General features: G+C 43.4%; 1 protein-coding gene across 1 annotated transcript in view; it reads right to left on the bottom strand.

The window, feature by feature from the left end:
- The window catches only part of DDX60 (DExD/H-box helicase 60), a 129,619-nt gene that overhangs the window by 63,593 nt on the left and 44,222 nt on the right, over nucleotides 1-21,804 (bottom strand). The window contains 7 exon segments of the mRNA XM_072120049.1: nucleotides 72-224; nucleotides 1,649-1,756; nucleotides 3,545-3,649; nucleotides 5,167-5,505; nucleotides 6,868-7,057; nucleotides 9,329-9,392; nucleotides 13,306-13,471. Coding sequence (XP_071976150.1) covers nucleotides 72-224; nucleotides 1,649-1,756; nucleotides 3,545-3,649; nucleotides 5,167-5,505; nucleotides 6,868-7,057; nucleotides 9,329-9,392; nucleotides 13,306-13,471 — 1,125 coding nt within the window.

The raw sequence follows: 21,804 nt of genomic DNA, 5'->3' as shown, positions 1-21,804 counted from the left end.
ACAGTACATGTGCAGCACCTCAGCAGTACATCCCATTCACATTTATAAAGGTAAAATAAATAAATGCTCACCGTGTTTAAAAATGAGACAGCCTTTTTGTTCCATTGTGTAGTTAGTTTTCTTATTCTTGTTCGATGTGAAAGTGGCACAATGACCATTATAGCCACACAGAGGCAATGCATTTTGCATAGGTCACTTGCTTCTTCCAGAGACATGTGCTCATCCTTAAATGTAGGAAAAAGTTACTTTTCTAAGATTCATATTTTATCTTGGAATCTAAATACTCTAGTATTAGTATTGGAATAAATATTAGTAAATATATATGAGTAAAAAGTTTCTGTTTGAACTGTTGACGTATAGAAAGTTGTACGTAGAGAACATATTTGGAGACCTTGCTTTTATTGTCACCTGTAACTTACTTGCTGCAGTCTAACCCCCTAAAGAGCCTCCAAACATTCTGGGCTTTGAGATGAATTACTTGTATTTGGAGGCCGTACATTTCAATGTATACTAATTACATATGTATTATGTCTTTATTATTTACAGATCAGTGTCTCTGCTGTCATGTTGCTTTAAGGGTTTTGAATTCCCATGATTTGAGGAACAGTTGCCTTCTTAAATCATATCTAACCTTTCAGTTCAATAAATAGCATTAAAGGGGTATTCCACTGAGGGATGACCACAAAGAGTATTAGTTTTTATTATTATAAATAATCCAATAGCATTATTTAAAGCTGTTTGGTCCAAAACCTTTTATATGGACCCCTCACGCAAAAGGGCTCAGGTGAAACAACTACTATTGCACCCCAATAGTTCGAACCTTAAATAAAATCTACCATCAAAATCAAGCATGATATACCGGAAACACTTACTCATAGATCCAGGCACTGTAACTGTGGTAATCTTCCTTGCTATCCATAGCCTTCTTCCTTCCTAAATCAACTTTTAAAATTATGCTAATGAGCCTGAAGGGCTACTGGGGCATCCCCTGAGCCGCTCCATGCTGCAGCTTCGCAGGTTGTTTTAGTGTGCAAGGAGCACTTCCCCCTCCCACTGTGTGCTGAAACTTCCTGTGCTGAAGTGAGATTGCATCAGCAGAGGGAGTGGAAGGTGCTGAGTAGGGGTGAGGGTGACAGTCTAACATCCTGTGAATCTGCAGTATGGAGGGGCTCAGGGAACCGTCCTAGGAGCCCTTTGGGCTCATTAGCATAATTGTATGACTTTATTTTTGAAGAAAGGAGGCACGGATCTATGAGTAAGGCTAAAAGCACGTATATACGGCTGACAAATATACAGCCGATATACGTCCCCCATAGACGGCAATGGGTACACGGTAGCCAACACACGTGCAGCACCATACCGCTCCGTATCCTAGGACATGTCCTATATTTCCCCGGAATACAGCGCTGTGTGCCATATATTCCTATGGAGAGGGGCGGGTGTGAGCGGTGCCGTGTGCCCGCCATACCATAGCACTTTGACAGCAGTGTGAATGTAGCCTATGTGACCCTTGCTTATCAAACTTGATTCTGATGGTAGATTTTCATTAATATGAGTAGATCCATCTGTAAAGGTTGGAGATGAACCTATTTGCTGCATGCAAGTCTCAGCCTTCTGATAGGGTCTCCATACAGCATATATATTGTACCTGCATAGATTCAGCACTAACTCTCAGTGCCAGTGAGCATGCAAGAACACACGTGACTGCACGTACATCTTTCTGATGTGTTTGGAAAAAAGAAATGCATTTCTCCACCTGTAAAAGAGAAAGAAAAATTTCCCGGTATTATATTTGATTATATTAGTGTTATAAGGGTTTGTTCAAAGGCTTCTTTTCCTGAGATTATTGAGAAAACACTGCAAAAGAATCCATATAACTGATAAGTGTGAGTATAGTTTAAGAGTGGTTACAATGTTACTGCATGACAATTATATAAAATTTAATTTTATTTTATTACAGCAGTTACAATTATCAAGGATTTTGATAAAAGAGACATTAAATGTGCCTTGACAGAATATATTACTCTACTTTATATTCTACATATGGCTTTGGCTTAGAAAACCGCATTCGGGCAGGACACACGTGTAAGAATTTCATGCAGAAAGTACCCCAAACTGCCATGGCTTTAGGTTGCCCTTTTTCTGTTGGAGGGCCAAAGTTCAACAATTGCTTTGCAGCGGTAAACTTGCCAACTTGAATCAATAACTATAAATCAGTATCCAATTTTTTATGTGGTATGTGAGTCGGATCAGTAAAGCATCCTACTACTATGCAGGTAATGCAAATTGGTGCAGGTAAGCCAGAGTCGATAAGAAAAGAACCTGTCAACCGAAATTGACCTATTAGACCATTACCAGTATATTTTCAAACAGGTAAACACATGCCAGTTCATGATTCTTTCATGACCCAGCATTGTGACATCATCCAGAAACCTTGAAGCAAGATGTAAATTGGTTGTATAAAGTCAGAGAGTTAAGAACTGGAGTTAAGCACCTCCTAAAGGGGCATTCCCACAAAGACAAGATTCTTAAATATACTCAGGATAACAAAATAACACATGCTCTAATTCATTGTTATTAACAAAAATACAGCATTTCACAGATATAAGTCCAACCTGTCTCTATCAGTCCTGGTGTATACAATTTTGGTTGCTCCGGTATCCAACCTCAAATCTACTATCTTCTCTGGTCGTGCAGATTCTTCCTATGAAAAGCTTCTGCTGTCTGCACTGTCATCTATGTCCCTCCGTCCTCCATTTGAAGACAAGCTCACACACAGACACATCCTGCCAGCAAGCAGCAGCGGGCAGAGACTTATAAGATCTTTGTAGCAGGGGAAGGAGGCATATACCAGGGCTGGCATTGTGTGTGTTATAGTTGAGATTTAGTATAGCTACCAGTGTGTGATATAGGTGAGTTAGCAGAGTGTCATTGTGTTTTATATCCATCTCATGGATTCTCATCATCTATTATCACAGATCCGTATCATCTCTCTTTTTCTATGTGTCAAATTCTAGTTGAATGTTCGGAAGCTAAATAAAAGTTTATATAAACCTGGATCCCAATAATCTAAGCACATTGCCAGCACACAGTATCCCACAGCACAGTGAAATCATGAAGTGTCTCCTTAAAGAGTCCCCGACGACACCCTGGAATTTTACACTGACCATCACTGAGTGATAGGAGCTATCAATAAACATCAATAAAACTGCGTAAAATTGTGAAGTAACAAGGACTTACTTTAATGGGCAAACTGACAAAGTCTACTTGAATTTGACAATCCTGCATGCAGGGACATCACTGAGCTGCTGTCCTTAAGCCTGGCGCATTTTATCAATGAGAGCAGAGGGGATGTTCTGAGGTGGAGAAAGTTTGACTTCAGTGCTAAATTTCCTGCCTGTGACTTTAAACAGCCATTTTACCTCTCATTTGATAGCTGATGTTCTGGACGATGCCATCAGACATGCCTTCTCTACCAGAAAACTGATAATGAAGGCATAAGAAATCTCCCCCTAATGTGTTACTAAATGGCTAGCTTTTGTACCTGTTCATTGATGTTAATCGTCTTAAGGGCTTCAAGGGGAGATTTTATCAACTCATGTTTCTGTAACTGAATTGTTTTAAGAGGTTCTTTAGATGCTTTCTTTAGCTAAAGAAAAGAGAAAAAAATCAAAATAGATAAGTCACGTATTGGCCATTCACATTACATTGACTATATTTATAGATATTTCAAGTCTACCAAGACCTTAACAACCATTAATACTATTAAACTTTGCAATATTTTGACTGACAAAAATTGAAAGGTAATGACAAGTAAGGAATGATTAATAAAATTTGTAATGACCTAATCCCAGACACACCATAAAGAATTTTATCTAAATAGATCTATCTATTCGCAATTATCAAGAGAAATATTCTCAAGGTCTGTAGGGAGTTAAGTTTCTGTTAAGGTATCAACCTTCTCTTCTAACCTTTATTCTCAGTTCTATCATCTGTGCCAATGCCATTCTCTTTGTCAGTCTGTTCATGCTGTACTCTTTTCCCTGACGGCCTTGACTGAATTGATGATGGGGATCCAGGGGTTATAAGGTGCCGGCACTCAAACAAAGTCCTTGTCAATTCAATAGAATATCCAATATGTGGAATTTTATTGAATTGTATAAAATCAAACGGCAACGTGTTTCGGCTCAGTACTTAAGCCTTTGTCAGGCATCGCAAGTACTGAGCCAAAATGCGTTGTCGTTTGATTTTATGTGATTCAATAAAATTCCATATATTGGATACTGGATCGAATTGACAAGGACTTTGTTTGAGCTCCTGCACTTTCCTCTGCACTAACCCCTGGGTCCCCATCATCAAGCTCTTGCGATCCTGTGCATCTGGAATGGGAACGCTGTCGTTTGGAGGAAGTTGGTTGCCTGCTTTAACTATTATATGTGCATACCTTGATGCAATAAGGGGAGAAGCTCTCATACCTTACAGCTACCATTTTCCTACTAACATACTACACTAAGCTAGCATTTGTGTGTCTGTCTGTTTTTTCCTTTCTTTTTTCTTGGAGCTTTTATCCTCCAGTTTTAGAAAGTCGTTTAGCCTTGACTGAAGTGCACCACACCCATCAGACTCTTACAGCTGGGCTCTGGCTCATCGATAGTTGACCTGCTGTTACTGACTGAATCTACCTCCAATAATTCTGGAGTTGTGTTTTTTCTGTTATTGCAGTTACGATGTTGTGACCTTATCCCCTTTTGCCTGGGATGTATTATAAACTACATTGTACATATTGTACATTTTTATACAGTGGTTGTGCTACACTCTATATAGCTTTGATACTACATTTATCAGGCCATATACATGACCGTACGGTACTATGGGTTTATAGTTTTGGTGCTCAACTTATTTTTTTATTTCTTGTACTTGATTGGTATAGAATGCATATATTTGCATGCAATAGACACAAATAAATATAGCCTTAGCCTAATTCTTTCTATTATAGCACATTGTAGCATGTATTTTTTCAGACATGAAGGCTAGGGCATATCGCTTAACATGACATTGTGGATTTTTCTACTAGCTGGCCAAACATTTATCTGTGCGTAGGAGTCCACCATGCATCCGACTGCAAGTATCCATCACAAATGATATGCTAAGCCACGTGATTCTCACCTGTGTTATGAGCATTTTTGTGGGAAGTGAAGATTTGATATGGAATCCATAAACCCTGAGGTTATCAGATTCTTGCCCAGCAGTTAGTACAACATCAAGTTTGTTTTCCAGAGAATGTAGCATAAGCATATTTAAAAAATATGTTTGCTTTAAAGTCACTCCTCTATCGGAAACCATTATAAAATAAGGAGCCTGCTCCTTGAGAAAAGTTTTCCATTGTGCAGAAAAAAAGTTAGGAAAGGTGATTATGGTTGTTTTAGTATTTTTCGATAGGTGAATTTTCAATTGGGTTCGCCAACACTTTAACACAGAACGCTGGGAATAAGTTTGTTCCATATCCTGTGAATAGCAAAAAAAAAAAAAACATTAAGTATAAATAAACTAAACACTGGAGATGATGGATTTGTTTGTGACACTACAGATTAATATATACAATGCTATAAAATTCAGAAAACACCAAGTATAACACACTATAGATATTAGGGTAATGTAACATCCCACAGAGAGATGTACAAAAAGAGATTATAATGACATTCCCTCTTACTTCACAGTATAACCTGTACATGGATCTTATGGAGGCATAGGAAATATTTTAACAGGTAAGTTTAAAGCCTGAACTCAGTGGTGCTCTAATCCTTTTCTGACAGTTCAATCCAAAGACAAAGGTAATAGATACAAGGAATGGACAGCACTCACCAATCTTCAGATAAAAATTCTATTCTTCTTTATTGGTTGATGTATTAATACTCACATACTTGAGACAAGGGAGGGAGTGAAGGCAAGATACCCATGAGAAGGCGAAGACTGTTTCGCACAGTGCTGCGCTTCGTCCATACATCTGTACGGAGGGCGGAATAAGCGCAGCACAGCGCCAAGTCCGTCGCCTTCTCATGGGTATCTTGCCTTCACTTCCTCCTTTGTACCAATAAAGAAGAAGATAATTTTTATCTGAAGATTGGTGAGTGCCGTCCATTCCTTGTATCTATTACCTTTGTCTTTGGATCCATCTGTATGATTTTTCTGGGCTGATCATATAATTGCATATTTTTTATATAAAATAGGTCATCCCATTTCGTTGACATGAGAAATAGATCTTCAGATTTTATTCACATTTTGTTAAGTTGTGGCCTGTTAATAAAATCAAAATAATTCATGTTTTTCAATTCCACACTCAATCACCCATTATGAAAATGTGAAAGAAGAAATTTAGAAATTGCTAATTTATAAAGTGTTGTATGGACATTTAAAATGTTATGGTGCTAAAAATTTTGCTATGATCATCTTTTATTTATTTCTTAATTTAAAGGGGTTTTCCACTTTCAGCAAGTAATTGATATTGTTTGTGTAATGAATAGTTAAACAATTTTCCAATATACTTTCTGTATCAATTCCTAAATGTTTTCGAGATCTTTGCATGCTGTCATTCAGTGGGAAATTTCATTGTTTACTTTCTGTGGATATTTTCTGTGATATAACGAGTCATGCCGCTGTGTGATAGTAAGTAAACAATGAAGCTTCCTGCTGAAGGACAGCAAACAGATATATAGAAAACACTAATTGATATAAAAAGTATATTAGAAAACTGTGTAACTATTCATTAAACAACGTGAATTATTTGCTGATAGTGGACAACACTTTTAAGTTAATATGTGAACTTCCATTCCACACAATGCCAATTTTGACTAAGCACTAGTTACTTACCTCGAAGAAGACAATAACATATCTTGCTCCTTTGTCTGTTAAATTAAGCAAGAAGCGTTCCACCAAGAAAAAAAAATGTAAACTTTGTCCTTTTTTCAAGGATGCATCACAAGCGCATGATATCAACAATGAATCTCCATCAATGACAAAGACATCAGATTCCACGTAATCGTTAAGTAGACTTGCATAACTAAAGAAAGGATAAGAACATTTGTTGTCTACAATACAAATAAGATGGCATAACTTTATCCACACTGTCTGTGCATTCTTTTTATCTGGAACTAACCAACATTATCCAAAATGGTTACCCTTAAAATGTCTATATTGCATTTTGTCTATTAGACCGAGCCTCTGGTCAGGCCTAATAGGTGTCCATATTTGACAAATCTAGAGGTATTGATCTGATCTCTGGCTCCCTGGAAACTACACACCACCCCATGATCATGTTTGGGGATGGGGCTGGCGCCAAGCACCAGGCATGCCTGGGCAAGTTCCTGGGCCCAGAGCTCCTGGGGGGGGGGGCACATGGCCGAATCCTGGTATGTAATATAATCATGTGGGGTTGTAAAACATGTATATAGTATAACCATGTTGGGATGATAAACTAGGGAAAATGTTGGGGAACAGGGGACTGTTTTAATTTCTGTATTTTTAATGCTACCACGTCAGTTCACTGCAAAGGGGCCCACTAGCTGATGTTTCGCCCAGGGGCCTACTGAAACCTTTAGCCAGCTCTGTTTGGGAGTGTTATGGGGGTGACCAAAGTGGTTAGACTGCTCTAAACAGAGAAACTTATCAAGACAGTTATGCTTATCCAGCAAGCAGGGCCCGCATTACGGGATGGCAAACTGGGCATTTGCCAAGGGCCCCCTGTCCTAAAGGGTCCCCTGCATGTGGACTTTTGTGGGCAGAGGATGTATTGCTCCTTTAATTCCCCTTGCTTGAATGCCCGGATGAAGATGCTTATCATCTATCTCCTGTCTATATATCTATCATCTACCTGTCTACTGTAGTTATCTATCTGGTATAATTTGTCTATTTCCTATCTATATATCTGTCTTTTTAACAATTTATCTATCTAGCTTTTTATCTATTTATCTATATATATATACCCATCTATCTCGTATCTACTGTATTATCTATCTATCTATCTATCTACATATCTATCTATCTATCTATATATCTATCTATCTATCTATCTATCTATCTATCTATCTATCTATCAATCTTCAATCATATATTTAGCTATCTATATGTAATCTACTTTATATTTATGCATCTATAAATCTATATCATCTTTCTTATTTATCTTCTGTCATCCATCTACCTTACATCTTTCTATCTCCTATAAAATTCTTCTACAGTCCCATATTACAGATACCTACCAAACCACTGTTTGTAAACTGAAAAGTCTTATTATTGTGCATGGCTAAAGGGATCCTCCATTATGTTTTATACTGGCCCTGTCTTCAGGACCAAGCAGGTTCTGGCCTTTACCATTTCTCTGAGAATATTTAATTGCTTTGAATGTTTAAATGCTGTGGACATTTAAATAATGGGGGGAAGCTCTGCTGTGGACGTTTCATTAATGGGGGAGGAAGCTTTGCTGCGTACATTTCATTAATGAGGGGAGCTCAGCTGTCGACATTTCACTAATGAGGGAAAGCTGCTGCTGGGAATTTTGTTAGTGAGTGGAGGTTAGTCCTGGACATTTTATTAGTGAGGGGATGCTGCTACTGGAGATTTCATTAGTGACGGAAGGTAGCTGCTGGATATTTTATCAGTAAGGGGAGGCTGCAGCTGGACATTTCATTAGTGAGGGGAGGCTGCTGCTGGACATTTTATTATTGAGGGGAAGCTGCTGCTGGACATTTTATTACTGAGGGGAGGCTGCTGCTGGACACATTATTAGTGAGGGGAGGCTGCTGGACATTTTATTAGTCAGGGAAGGCTGCTGCTACAAATTGCATTGATGAGAGGAGGCTGCATTTCCCACCTTAGGCTTATACTTAAGTTGATAACTTTTCCCAGTTTTTTTTGTGGTAAATTTCGTTGCCTTGGCTTATACTCGAGTATGTACAGTATGAATATCTTTTTTCCTCATATTGAAAAGGGTGACATTATAGTTGTGTGTAGGAAGCTAACGAAAAAGGGGTAATATTATGTCCCCTTTTCTGTATTCCGATTCTTATATAGACAAGAGAAAAAGGAGGACTATCAGGAGGGGGCTACAGAAAAAGGGGGCATTGCAGGAAAGGGGGCAACAATGCACATTATATGTATTGGGGTTAAATATGGGGTATTTGAGGGGCCACCATTTTCTCCGCAGGGACCATTGTTAGGGGGATACCCGACCTGGTCCCTGGAAAAACATTTTTATGTGCAGCCAGTAATCCTACAGTTGCATAGTCTCTGCCACATGCTTTATTATTACCCTTAATATGAGTAAATACATACTTACATTGCCTTTCTGTGTGTGACAATTTTAAACATTGCAGCTATGGATCTATAATGTTTTTCAGGTCCTGCATGATAAAATCATAAAAAGTCAGTAGAAATATACTGATTTATGGAAAATATAATAAACATGACAATTTACCATTATACAAAGAAGGATTGTTGGAATATATAGAGTAAATCTATATTTAGCAATCATATGACAATTTAAAGTAAAAAAGTCATAATCTTAAATGCAACCAAGTTTGGGCTTATTCAGTTAAAAACGGATATGTGTCTGTAGCATTGAAGGATCTTGATGTCCATGCGGCTCTGTGATGTCATCATGGACATTGTGATGACAATATAAGCACAGTGATGTCACAATGGGGATTGCAATATCACAATTGGGCACTGTGATGTCATAATAGGAAATTGTGATTTCCTATAGGGGAATTTTGATGGCCCACTGAGACATTGTTACGTCACACTGTCAGGATCGGGCATTGTAATGTCATAATGGTAACAGAGATTTCAAAGAAAGCCAATGTGATGTCGAAATCCAATGATAAGTTATGACATTATTATATGCCATTATGATATATGAATGTCCCATTATTGTTTTGCCCCATTATGACCTAAAATTAGCTAACATAATGTCATAATGACCTACTGTATCATTACAATGGCCCTTTGTTACAGAACACTTGTGATATAACAATGTCATATATGAAATCACAATAACTTTTTGTGATATAATAATTCCATATCATAACAGTATAATAGTATATACTGTGACCTCAAATTCCCCATAGGGACATAAATATGCCCACTGGGACATCACAGCGCCCCATTGTTATTTCACAATGCCCCATGTATGATCAATTTATAACATCTCAAAAGCTCTCTCCAGCTGTGCTAAAACTATTTATTGTCAGTAACTTTACAGCAGCGGTGGCGAACCTATGGCACGCGTGCCAGAGAGGGCACGCAGAGCCCTCACTGCTGGCACGCGCCCCATCCTCGCAACCACTGCCAGGTGCGGACAACCGCTGTCCACACCTGGTTGTCATGGCTGTTAGCAGTATCGGAGCACAGCTCCGATACTGCTAACAGCCATGACAGAGCAGGGCGCCGACACTGCCTGCTGTCACTCTTATCACAGCAGCGCACAGGACGGTAAAGAGTCCCAGCGCTGGCAGCGAAATGATGTCATTACGCTGCCAGCGTTGGGGAACCTTACTCCGTGTGCGCTGCAGTGATCAGCCGGAGGAACGCCGAGTCTGAGGTGAGTGTATTTTTTTTTTTTTTTTAATTCAGCGCTTCCACGGGGCATAATAGATTGCTGATCTATTAGAAGGCTGATTTCCTGCCCGCTCCCGCACCTCCCATAAAACTCCGCCCGCAACCGGCCCGAAAGTCACTGAACAAACTGCGCCCGCTACCACAACCCCCCCCCGCGCCCGAACCCCAGCCCGTTCTGCCCACTATCACCATCGCCCCCCCGCGCAAGAACTCCGGCCACCCTCACTCCCCCCCCCCCCCTTCTCAACTCCGGTCACTGCCCCCATCACCCCCTCCACTGGAACTCATGCCTCATAACCGCACTGCCCTGAACTCCAGATGCTGAATTCCCCCCCCCCCCCCCCTTGGAACAACAGACACCTGAGCAAGAGCAAGTAACATATGTATTTTTATGTATGTATTTAATGTATTTATGTATATGCATATTATATTATATATTTATATGTGCATTTGTATATACCTGTGTGAGGGCTTATTTTTTGCGTAACATATTTTACTTCTCATTTATTATTCCATGACGTGTACTGGGAAGCTGTGCGCTCCAAATCATTTGTCTCCTTTATTCTTTGGTTCGGTAAAATCGCAGTGATACCAGATTTGTAGGTTTTATTGTGTTTTAATACTTTTTCAATAATTAAAACAGTGTACGAAAAAGAAAATAGTTTCGCTGGGGAGGTGTGATTTTTTGCTTAATGAGCCGTTGTTTTCATTGCTACCATTTTGAGGACTGCGTGACCTTTTGATAACTTTTTATTACTCTTTTATGTGATGTAAAATGGTGTAAAAGTGGCGTTTCAGTGTGTATAGGACTGCTGGAATCCGAGCTCAGGCAGTCCTGTGTAAATTGATTCTAAACTAAACCGTCAGTTATATGGTTAAATTGCCGTACTGGCACTTTGCGATAAGTAATTAGGTTTTGGGTTGCAGTTTGGGCACTCGGTCTCTAAAAGGTTCGCCATCACTGCTTTACAGCAACGTGGGGGACCACCTGTATTGTAAAGAGATGTTTATTATGTGATATCCCATTGAAATACTGTAATGTCATAATGGGAATTTCCATATCTTAAATGGACATTGTGATGTCAAAATGGTGTATTTTTATTGTCATAATGGGTTATTGGGATGCCATATTGGAGCACTGTATGTCATATAGAAGCAATGTGATAGGAAAAGGATATTGTAAAGTGATAATGGGCATTGTAACATGATTAATTTGATGTCATATTAAGGTATTGTGATATTAAAATGAGAGATACAATGGTCAGTGGTTACTGTTACTAAGTGGGTGGCTGCTGGTGGTATCTCAAGATATCTCATACACCTGCACTAACCCCATTACATGTAACAGATATTTGCTGACAAACAGAACAACAGGTAACTAAACAAAAATACAAAAGATAGGTCCTCACCGACAAACCTGGCCATATCCAACATTTATTCAAAGCAACTGTATATATGAGATAGCTTATTGCAGGAAATGTTGGTGTCAGGATAAGTGCTAGTGGACCCACTGTACCACCACAGACATTGACATAAGCCAACCCCTGGGAGCGGAGTCTAAGTTTTCAATAGAGCCGTGTCCAAGGTGAGGTACAGAGTAGTGAGGCAGAACCATGGTCAGGGACAGGCAAGAGGTTGAGACAGGTATCATAGGATCAATGTCAAAGGCAAAGGAAGAGGTCAGGGCAGGCAGCAAGGGAGCAAAGTCAGGGACGGAACCGGGATCACAACGGGAATTCTCAAGACAAGCACAAGGTATAAGAGATAAGCTTTCTATGAGGCACGAGGATCTGGGGTATGTAGGATATGGCCGGCTATTTATTAAATTAAGGAATGGGCAGCGCCAGTCAGCAGCACACTGGCACTTTAAAAGACAGGAGTCCGGTGTGTGCGTGCCCTAGGAGAGGGGGACGTGTGCGCTGGGCCCCCGGAGACAACGATGGAACGTGGACAGGTAAGGAGACCCTCTGCTGCCCCGCTCTGGTGGAGAAGGGTGCATGGGTGAGCCTGCAACCCGGGACCTGGGTTGCTGGAGCACCTGTGACAGTTGCATTAATGTTTGTATGCGATTTCTGTGGGTGTGTATCAAAGTATCTCCCCAACCGAGATTGAAGATGAAATGGCAGTTTGTCTCTTCTCTCTTGTGTATATACCGCACTTGCTTCCTGGTGTCCTTACGTCAATGCTAAACAATAGGCATAGTAGAGAGGAGTTGGCAAAGGGAACCTTGCAACTAGCGATTAGGTGTGGAGTGTGCTCCGGCTGGCGGCAACAACTCCGTGAGCAGCCTAAACGAAAGTCCGTTGATATCACCTTCCTCCGGAATGGCGTTTCGATGATCTCGCTGCCTTCTTTGCCTTCAACATTCATTTCCTGTAATAAGCTATCACATATTTACCGTTGAATAAATGTTGGATCTGGCCGGGTTTGTCGGTGAGGACCTAGCTTTTGTATTTTTGTTTAGTTACCTGGAGAGGTGTTGTTCTGTTTGTCAGCAAATATATCTGTCTTGCAAATATCTGTTACTTGTATTGGGGCTAGCACAGGTGTATGGTAGGTGATATCTAAGATATTGTAATACGGTAATGGTTATTGTGACATAATTTCCAGTCAATAATTGATGTGGAATTGATCAATGTATGAAAATGTCACTGTATGAAAATGTCACTGTATGAATATTTTACCCACTCACTGCACCTGAAATTTCTTGTTTCTTATCTTTGCTGGTACCAGAGCTGCTCTGTTCAGATGACACTTTTTTTTCATCATTTTCAACATCAGCAGAAAGTGATTCATATGCTTCTTGTTTTGTAATTTCCTCTGGCTTTGGACTTCCAGATTCCATAACTGTTTGAAGGAAAACCTGTACAAAGCAATGTAAAATAATGGTTTGTTGGGTCAGCTTTAATGGCACATATTCTCATATACTTTACATCATTATGATGATTGTAACCTTAAAGAAGGTTGCAGCAGTTACAGCGTGGATGTAGGCAGGGCCATGTTTAGTGTTGATGCTGCCCTAGGCACTCACAGTACTTATACCCCCTATTGGCGATGTCAAGCTAACACCTGTGGCCATAGGCCCCAGCTTCAGGCTGCATTCACATAATGCGTTTAGTTTAAAAACACATTGGGGCACATTTACTAAGGGTCTGTCGGACGCATTTCCGTCGGCTTTGCGATTTTTTCCATTGTGCACTGAATTGCCCCGGGTTTTTGGATCAGATTGTGGTGCATCGGCGCCGTACAACCTGACTGATTCGGACAAACCGTGGAATTTAATAACCAAATTATGTCACAAGATCAACACTTACATGCACCAGGAAGAAGAAGGTGAACTCCGGCGGACCTCAGCGAGGAAGCGACATATACAGGAAATTGGAGCTGCAGCTCCGAATCCGGGTAGGACATTCCGGATAGGCGGCGTCAACGGGAAGGGTAAGTAAATGTACCCCATTAGGAAAAATGTGTAGATGTAAGTATTTTGCCCAATGCATTTGCACTCTAAGCACAGTGGGGAGGTTTTCCTCCAAATCATATCTACTTTTACACTAAAAAGCTGGTGATGGGAAATGTGTTTATAATTGTTTACATGCAAAACACATGTTCTCAGTCGCAAGCATTTCAATGAAAATGTAGATCTGATCGGGAGAAACTCCTTGCCACTGTGCATGCATTGAGTTCCTAAATGCAATTCAAGCTCAGTGTGTGATTGCAACCGCCGGTAAACTAAATGTGTCCACTGAACCTAAACCAACTAATACTGACACAACTGTAAGTGGAGTCACTCTCAATCATATATAGGTTTACACCTGTTAACGCTTTTATTCGACAATGAGAACTTGGTGTTCATTCCTGATCACATGCATTTAGGTGTAAAACACCTGTAGGACCTGCCCCCGTTGTATTTTCTATAGTTTCTGCTGGACTTTAACGGAAACTTCTGTTAGGTCTGACCCAGTGGAGATTCCTTCTCACACTTTCTGGATCTACTAAGAAGCCTCTTCATCTGGCCTGCCGAGCATCAGCAGGAGAGAAGATTAATAATACTTAATAAGAGTAGTATTGTGTTTCCCACACAATTTCTATTGAAAGGAGATATCTGTAAGGCACAAAAAAATGACTGAAGGCTAGTCCCATATCACGATATCAAAAGCTGTGCTGGAGTCAGGAGCCTGAGCATCATAGTTTTACATGAAGCAGGGAGTATAATATATATATATATAAATATATATATATATATATATATATATATATATATAAATATATATATATATATATATATATGTATAAAACTATGATACTTGGACTCCTGACCCCAGTTCCGTTAAGGACTATACACTCACCGGCCAGTTTATTAGGTACACCATGCTAGTAACGGGTTGGACCCCCTTTTGCCTTCAGAACTGCCTCAATTCTTCGTGGCATAGATACAACAAGGTGCTGGAAGCATTCCTCAGAGATTTTGGTCCATATTGACATGATGGCATCACACAGTTGCCGCAGATTTGTCGGCTGCACATCCATGATGCGAATCTCCCGTTCCACCACATCCCAAAGATGCTCTATTGGATTGAGATCTGGTGACTGTGGAGGCCATTTGAGTACAGTGACCTCATTGTCATGTTCAAGAAACCAGTCTGAGATGATTCCAGCTTTATGACATGGCGCATTATCCTGCTGAAAGTAGCCATCAGATGTTGGGTACATTGTGGTCATAAAGGGATGGACATGGTCAGCAACAATACTCAGGTAGGCTGTGGCGTTGCAACGATGCTCAATTGGTACCAAGGGGCCCTAAGAGTGCCAAGAAAATATTCCCCACACCATGACACCACCACCACCAGTCTGAACCGTTGATACAAGGCAGGATGGATCCATGCTTTCATGTTGTTGACGCCAAATTCTGACGCTACCATCCGAATGTCGCAGCAGAAATCGAGACTCATCCAACCAGGCAACATTTTTCCAAACTTCTACTGTCCAATTTCGATGAGCTTGTCCAACTTGTAGCCTCAGTTTCCTATTCTTAGCTGAAAGGAGTGGCACCCGGTGTGGTCTTCTGCTGCTGTAGCCCATCTGCCTCAAAGTTTGCGGTACTGTGCGTTCAGAGATGCTCTTCTGCCTACCTTGGTTGTAACGGGTGGCGATTTGAGTCACTGTTGCCTATCTATCAGCTCGAACCAGTCTGCCCATTCTCCTCTGACCTCTGGCATCAACAAGGCATTTCCGCCCACAGAACTGCCGCTCACTGGATGTTTTTTCTTTTTTGGACCATTCTCTGTAAACCCTAGAGATGGTTGTGCGTGAAAATCCCAGTAGATCAGCAGTTTCTGAAATACTCAGACCAGCCCTTCTGGCACTAACAACCATGCCACGTTCAAAGGCATTAAATCACCTTTCTTCCCCATACTGATGCTCGGTTTGAACTGCAGGAGATTGTCTTGACCATGTCTACATGCCTAAATGCACTGAGTTGCCGCCATGTGATTGGCTGATTAGAAATTAAGTGTTAACGAGCAGTTGGACAGGTGTACCTAATAAAGTGGCCGGTGAGTGTACATCTCACACCTTGTACTCTGTGCTGTGGATCTCAGCTCATCTATATCAGAGTCCTGTTGACTCTCATTCAGTAGAAGAGAATGTTTCTTTGTTTCTCTGTATACAAGACCTGTTCCTGCTCTACCAACACCTTACCCCCAAGCCTCCTTTGGGCAGGGGAGGGGGTTGATGGGGTCCACGGACCACTTTTTTTTCTTCTCTAAGGGTGCATATACACGCGGTATGCCTGCCGTGCGAGCATACCGCCGTGTGCCCGAGATGAGGAGGAGGTGGCCCCTCCTCCCTCCATAGAAAACAGCGGCGTTCGGCCGCACACTCACCGAAAGATAGAGCATGCTAGATATAGCACATACATCATAGAGCACATCTTTTTGCGGTGTGAGGCCCGGATATTGCGCCGCTGTTGCGGTCTATGGGGACGTACATGCAGACCGCCATGTGAATAAGCCCTAAAATAAATAAACACTTTCCTGCTCCAACGCCCCCCCCCCCTACAGCTGGTCGCCCTAGGCACTGTGTCCAAGGTGCCTATACATAAATACGGCTCTGCAGGCACTTCCACAAATTTTGCATTGCTCCAAGGTACACATATTTACCATAACTACTTATCATAAACATGGTTCAAAAGTCCACAATCTTCCTTATGATTTTATTTACAGATAAATAAGATTTAAAATAAAACACCTTAATGACTTGTGACTAGAGATGAGCGAGCACTAAAATGCTCGGGTACTCGTTATTCGAGACGAACTTTTCCCGATGCTCGAGTGCTCGTCTCGAATAACGAGCCCCATTGAAGTCAATGGGAGACTCGAGCATTTTTCAAGGGGACCAAGGCTCTGCACAGGGAAGCTTGGCCAAACACCTGGGAACCTCAGAAAAGGATGGAAACACCACGGAAATGGACAGGAAACAGCAGGGGCAGCATGCATGGATGCCTCTGAGGCTGCTTAATCGTACCATTATGCCAAAATTATGGGCAACAGCATGGCCATGACAGAGTGACCGAATGAGGCTAGATAGCATCTAAAACATGCAATAATTGACCCTGACACTATAGGGGACGGCATGCAGAGGCAGCGGCAGCAGCGGCAGGCTAGAGAGTGTCATGGCGACATATGGACTCAGGCTTCAAACCAATGGGTGGCAGAGAGGAACCAAAGGAGGTGAGCAAGAAGCGCTGAAATGATTTCCTATGTGAACAAAAGGTTGACGGTATATTTAGTCGATAACACAGCATGGTGGCGACGTAGTGACCAAGTTCCAAAACGTATCTGGTGAAACACACAAAAAATGAGCCTGACACAGCTCTTTTGATAAGGGGACGACATGTGGAGACAGCCATGGAGACGACTTCCATGATTAAGAGCGACAGTATGGGGCATTCATATTGCGCTGCTATGATTGCAACTTCCGGTCTCCAGCATGGCGGCAACAGATGGGCCAAGTTCCACTATGTATCTGGTGAAACACCTGAAAATTCTGCCTGACACAGCTCGTTTGATAAGGGGATGATGTGCTGCATATCCTCTCGTGCTCCAGCGTCTGGGGTATAGAGAGTTGAAATGAGACATTGGTGGACGCTGTGGAGGATCGTGGAGGCAAAATGGACAGGAAACAGCAGGGGCAGCATGCATGGATGCCTCTGAGGCTGCCTAATCTTGGGATGGAGCTGGCGGTCCACTGCCAGGCAAGATTTCGCCTGTCCAAGCCCCTGTCTCTCGGCTCCTCCCCACCCAAAATGGGCCTGGGGGCCAGAAGCGTTTACTTTGAAAAAATTATAATTTTCAAAGCAGGCCGGTCGTTTGAATATTTCACCTAGGAATAATGGAATAGCATAGTGGTTCTATTTTTAATTGTTTTTACGGAAATGGTTCCATGATTAAGAGCGACAGTATGGGGCATCCATGTTGCGCTGCTATGATTGCAACTTCAGGTCTCCGACAGATGGGCCGAGTTCCACTATGTATCTGGTGAAACACCTGAAAATTCTGCCTGACACAGCTCGTTTGATAAGGGGACGATGTATGGAGGCAGTGAACTAGTAGTAGATTAAAGGTGCTGCAGTTAAAATTATGTTAGTTGGATCTTGAGATGCAGCTGGCGCTCCGCTGCCAGGCGAGCTTTCGCCAATCCAAGCCCCTGTCTCTAGGCTACTCCCCAAACAGCACTTCTAAGAACCTTTTGTATAAGATCAAGTGTAGTAGCGTTCTTATAAGTTTGGGATATGGCGGGTGAGGGGAATGTAAACAGATGCGCAAGAAGCGCTGAAATAATATCGGTAAATGATAAAAGTTTGCCAGTATATTTTGTGGATTACACAGCAGGGTGGCGACAAAGTTAACAAGTTTGATGTGGAATCCATGAAAACAACCCAAAATTCTGCCTGACACAGTTCGTTTGATAAGGAGACCATGTATGGAGGCAGCTATATAGACGACTTTTGGAGGCAGCTATGGCGATGATATGTGGAGGTAGCAATGGAGACAACGTGTGGAGCCAGCTAAAAAGACGACATGTGGAGGCTGCTATGGAGACAATTTAATTTGGATAGTGCCTGTATGTGGCAGTCCAAAAAAGTTTTCAAACCAGAGGAGCAGGTAGGTGGTCCTCCAGAAAAATTAAATAGATTGAGTGCCTGTATGTGGCACTCCCAAAAATTGCTTAAAACAGAGGACCGGGTAGGTGGCCCTCCAGAAAAATTAAATACATAGAGTACTATAGCTAGAGCCAGTTGGCCCTGGCAAAAAATAGCCAGTTTCCTATGCTTTAGTGTACAAAGAGGAGGAGAAGGAGGACAATGAGGAGGAGGAGTGCATACATTATTCAGGTTGAGCTTCTTTCACCTGGTGGAGAATGAAAATCCGGAGAAATCCAGGCTTTATTCATCTTGATAAGCGTCATCCTGTCAGCGCTGTCAGTCGACAGGCGTGTACGCTTATCGGTGATGATGCCACCAGCTGCACTGAAAACCCGCTCGGACAACATGCTAGCGGCAGGGCAGGCAAGAACCTCCAAGGCGTACAGCGCCAGTTCGTGCCACATGTCCAGCTTTGAAACCCAGTAGTTGTAGGGAGCTGTGTGATCATTTAGGACGATGGTATGGTCAGCTACATACTCCCTCACCATCTTTCTGTAAAGATCAGCCCTACTCTGCCGAGACTGGGGACAGGTGACAGTGTCTTGCTGGGGTGACATAAAACTGGCAAAGGCCTTGTAAAGCGTACCCCTGCCAGTGCTGGAAAAGCTGCCTGGTCGCCTACTCTCCCTCGCTACTTGTCCCGCAGAAGTACGCCCTCTGCCGCTAGCGCTGTCAGAAGGGAAATACTGTTTCAGCTTGTGCACCAGGGCCTGCTGGTATTCAAACATTCTCACACTCCTTTCCTCTCCAGGGATGAGAGTGGAAAGATTTTGCTTGTACCGTGGGTCCAGGAGAGTGAATACCCAGTAATCGGTGCTGGAATAAATTCTTTGAAAGCGAGGGTCACGGGATAGGCAGCCTAGCATGAAACTGCCATATGCGCCAGAGTCCCAACACGCAAGAATTCACTCCCCTCACTGGCCTGACTGTCCATTTCCTCCTCCTCCAACTCCTCTAACTCCTGCGGGCAGTTGGAGGCGGCGCTGCGCTGCCCTGAGAGTGGCAGCATCTGTGCTGGACTTCCTGAAATGCACACAGATGCGGCGCACCTTCGTGAGCAAATCAGACAGATTGGGGTATGTCTTGAGGAAAAGCTGAACTATGAGATTTAACACATGGGCCAGGCATGGCTCATGTGTCAGTCTGCCGAGTTGCAGAGCCGCCACCAGGTTACGGCCGTTGTCACACACAACCATGCCTGGCTTCAGGTTCAGCGGTGCCAGCCACAGATCAGTCTGCGCCGTGATGCCCTGTAATAGCTCTTGGGCGGTGTGCCTTTTATCGCCTAGGCTCAGCAGTTTGAGCACCGCCTGCTGTCGCTTAGCAACGGCACTGCTGCTGTGCCTAGAGCTACCGACTGATGGCGCCATGCCCACGGATGGTAATTCGGAGGAGGAGGTGGAGGAGGGGTGGGAGGAGGAGGAGGCATAGTAGGCCTTTGAGACCTGGACCGAGGTAGGCCCCGCAATCCTCTGCGTCGGCAGTATATGACCAGCCCCAGGGTCAGACTCGGTCCCAGCCTCCACCAAGTTAACCCAATGTGCCGTCAGCGATATATAGTGGCCCTGCCCGGCAGCACTCGTCCACGTGTCCGTGGTCAGGTGGACCTTGTCAGAAACGGCGTTGGTCAGGGCACGGATGATGTTCTCTGACACATGCTTGTGCAGGGCTGGGACGGCACATCGGGAAAAGTAGTGGCGGCTGGGGACCGAATACCGAGGGGCGGCCGCCGCCATGAGGTTTCGAAAGGCCTCGGTCTCTACCAGCCTATAGGGCAGCATCTCCAGGCTAAGCAACTTGGAGATGTGGACATTGAGGGCTTGGGCGTGTGGGTGGGTTGCACTATACTTCCTTTTGCGCTCCAGCGTCTGGGGTATGGAGAGCTGAACGCTGGTGGATGCTGTGGAGGATCGTGGAGGCGAAGATGGGGTTTTCGCACGGGAGGTGTTTGGGCCGTGGTCCTGGGCAGGGGGCTGACTAGCAGCTGACACAGGGGAAGGAGCAGTGGTGTGCCTGGCCGGAGGTGAACGGGCTTGGTGCCATTGAGTGGGGTGTTTAGCATTCATATGCCTGCGCATACTGGTGGTAGTTAAGCTAGTAGTGGTGGAACCCCTGCTGATCCTGGTTTGGCAAAGGTTGCACACCACAGTCCGTCGGTCATCCGGTGTTTCTTTAAAGAACTACCAGACTTCTGAAAATCTAGCCCTCGCCACGGGAGCTTGACTACGGGCAACATTTGGCGCTGATGCACCAGCTCTGGCCCTGCCTCTCCGTCTGGCCCCACCACTGCCTCTTCCAACCTGTTCTGCTATAGGACTCGCCTCCGTCTCAGAAGCACTGTGTTCACCCAGCCTATCAACCCAGCTTGGGTCTGTCACCTCATCATCCTCCGATCCCTCAGTCTGCTCCCCCTCGGACTTCCTGCCCTGACAACAACTTCACCACTGTCTGACAACCGTGTCTCCTCATCGTCCGACACCTCTTTACACACTTCTTCCACTACGTCAATAATGTCATCATCACCCACAGACTGCGACAGGTGGAAAACCTGGGCATCGGAAAATTGCTCAGCAGCAACCGGACAAGTGGTTTGTGACTGTGGGAAGGGTCCAGAAAACAGTTCCTCAGAGTATGCCGGTTCAAATGCCAAATTTTGCTGGGAGGGGGCAGACTGGGGGGAAGGAGGCTGAGGTGGAGGAGCTGGAGGAGTGCTGATTTCGGTGACATGGGTGGACTGCGTGGAAGACTGACTGGTGGACAAATGGCTAGAAGCATTGTCCGCAATCCACGACATCACCTCTTCGCACTGTTCTGGCCTCAACAGTGCTCTACCACGAGTCACAGTAACTTGAGACATGATGAACCTAGGGAGTGTAGCTCTGCGGCGTTCCCCTGCTCCCTCATCAGCAGGTGGTGTCTCACCCCGCCCAGGACCACGGCCTCTGACCCCTGCAGTTGTTGGACGCCCACGTCCACGCCCTCGTCCTCTACCT

Source organism: Engystomops pustulosus, chromosome 1 (genome assembly GCF_040894005.1).
Source record: "Engystomops pustulosus chromosome 1, aEngPut4.maternal, whole genome shotgun sequence".
NCBI classification, from domain to species: domain Eukaryota; kingdom Metazoa; phylum Chordata; class Amphibia; order Anura; family Leptodactylidae; genus Engystomops; species Engystomops pustulosus.
The sequence above is the reverse complement of the archived record's forward strand: the minus strand, read 5'-3'. Positions and strand labels throughout refer to the sequence as shown.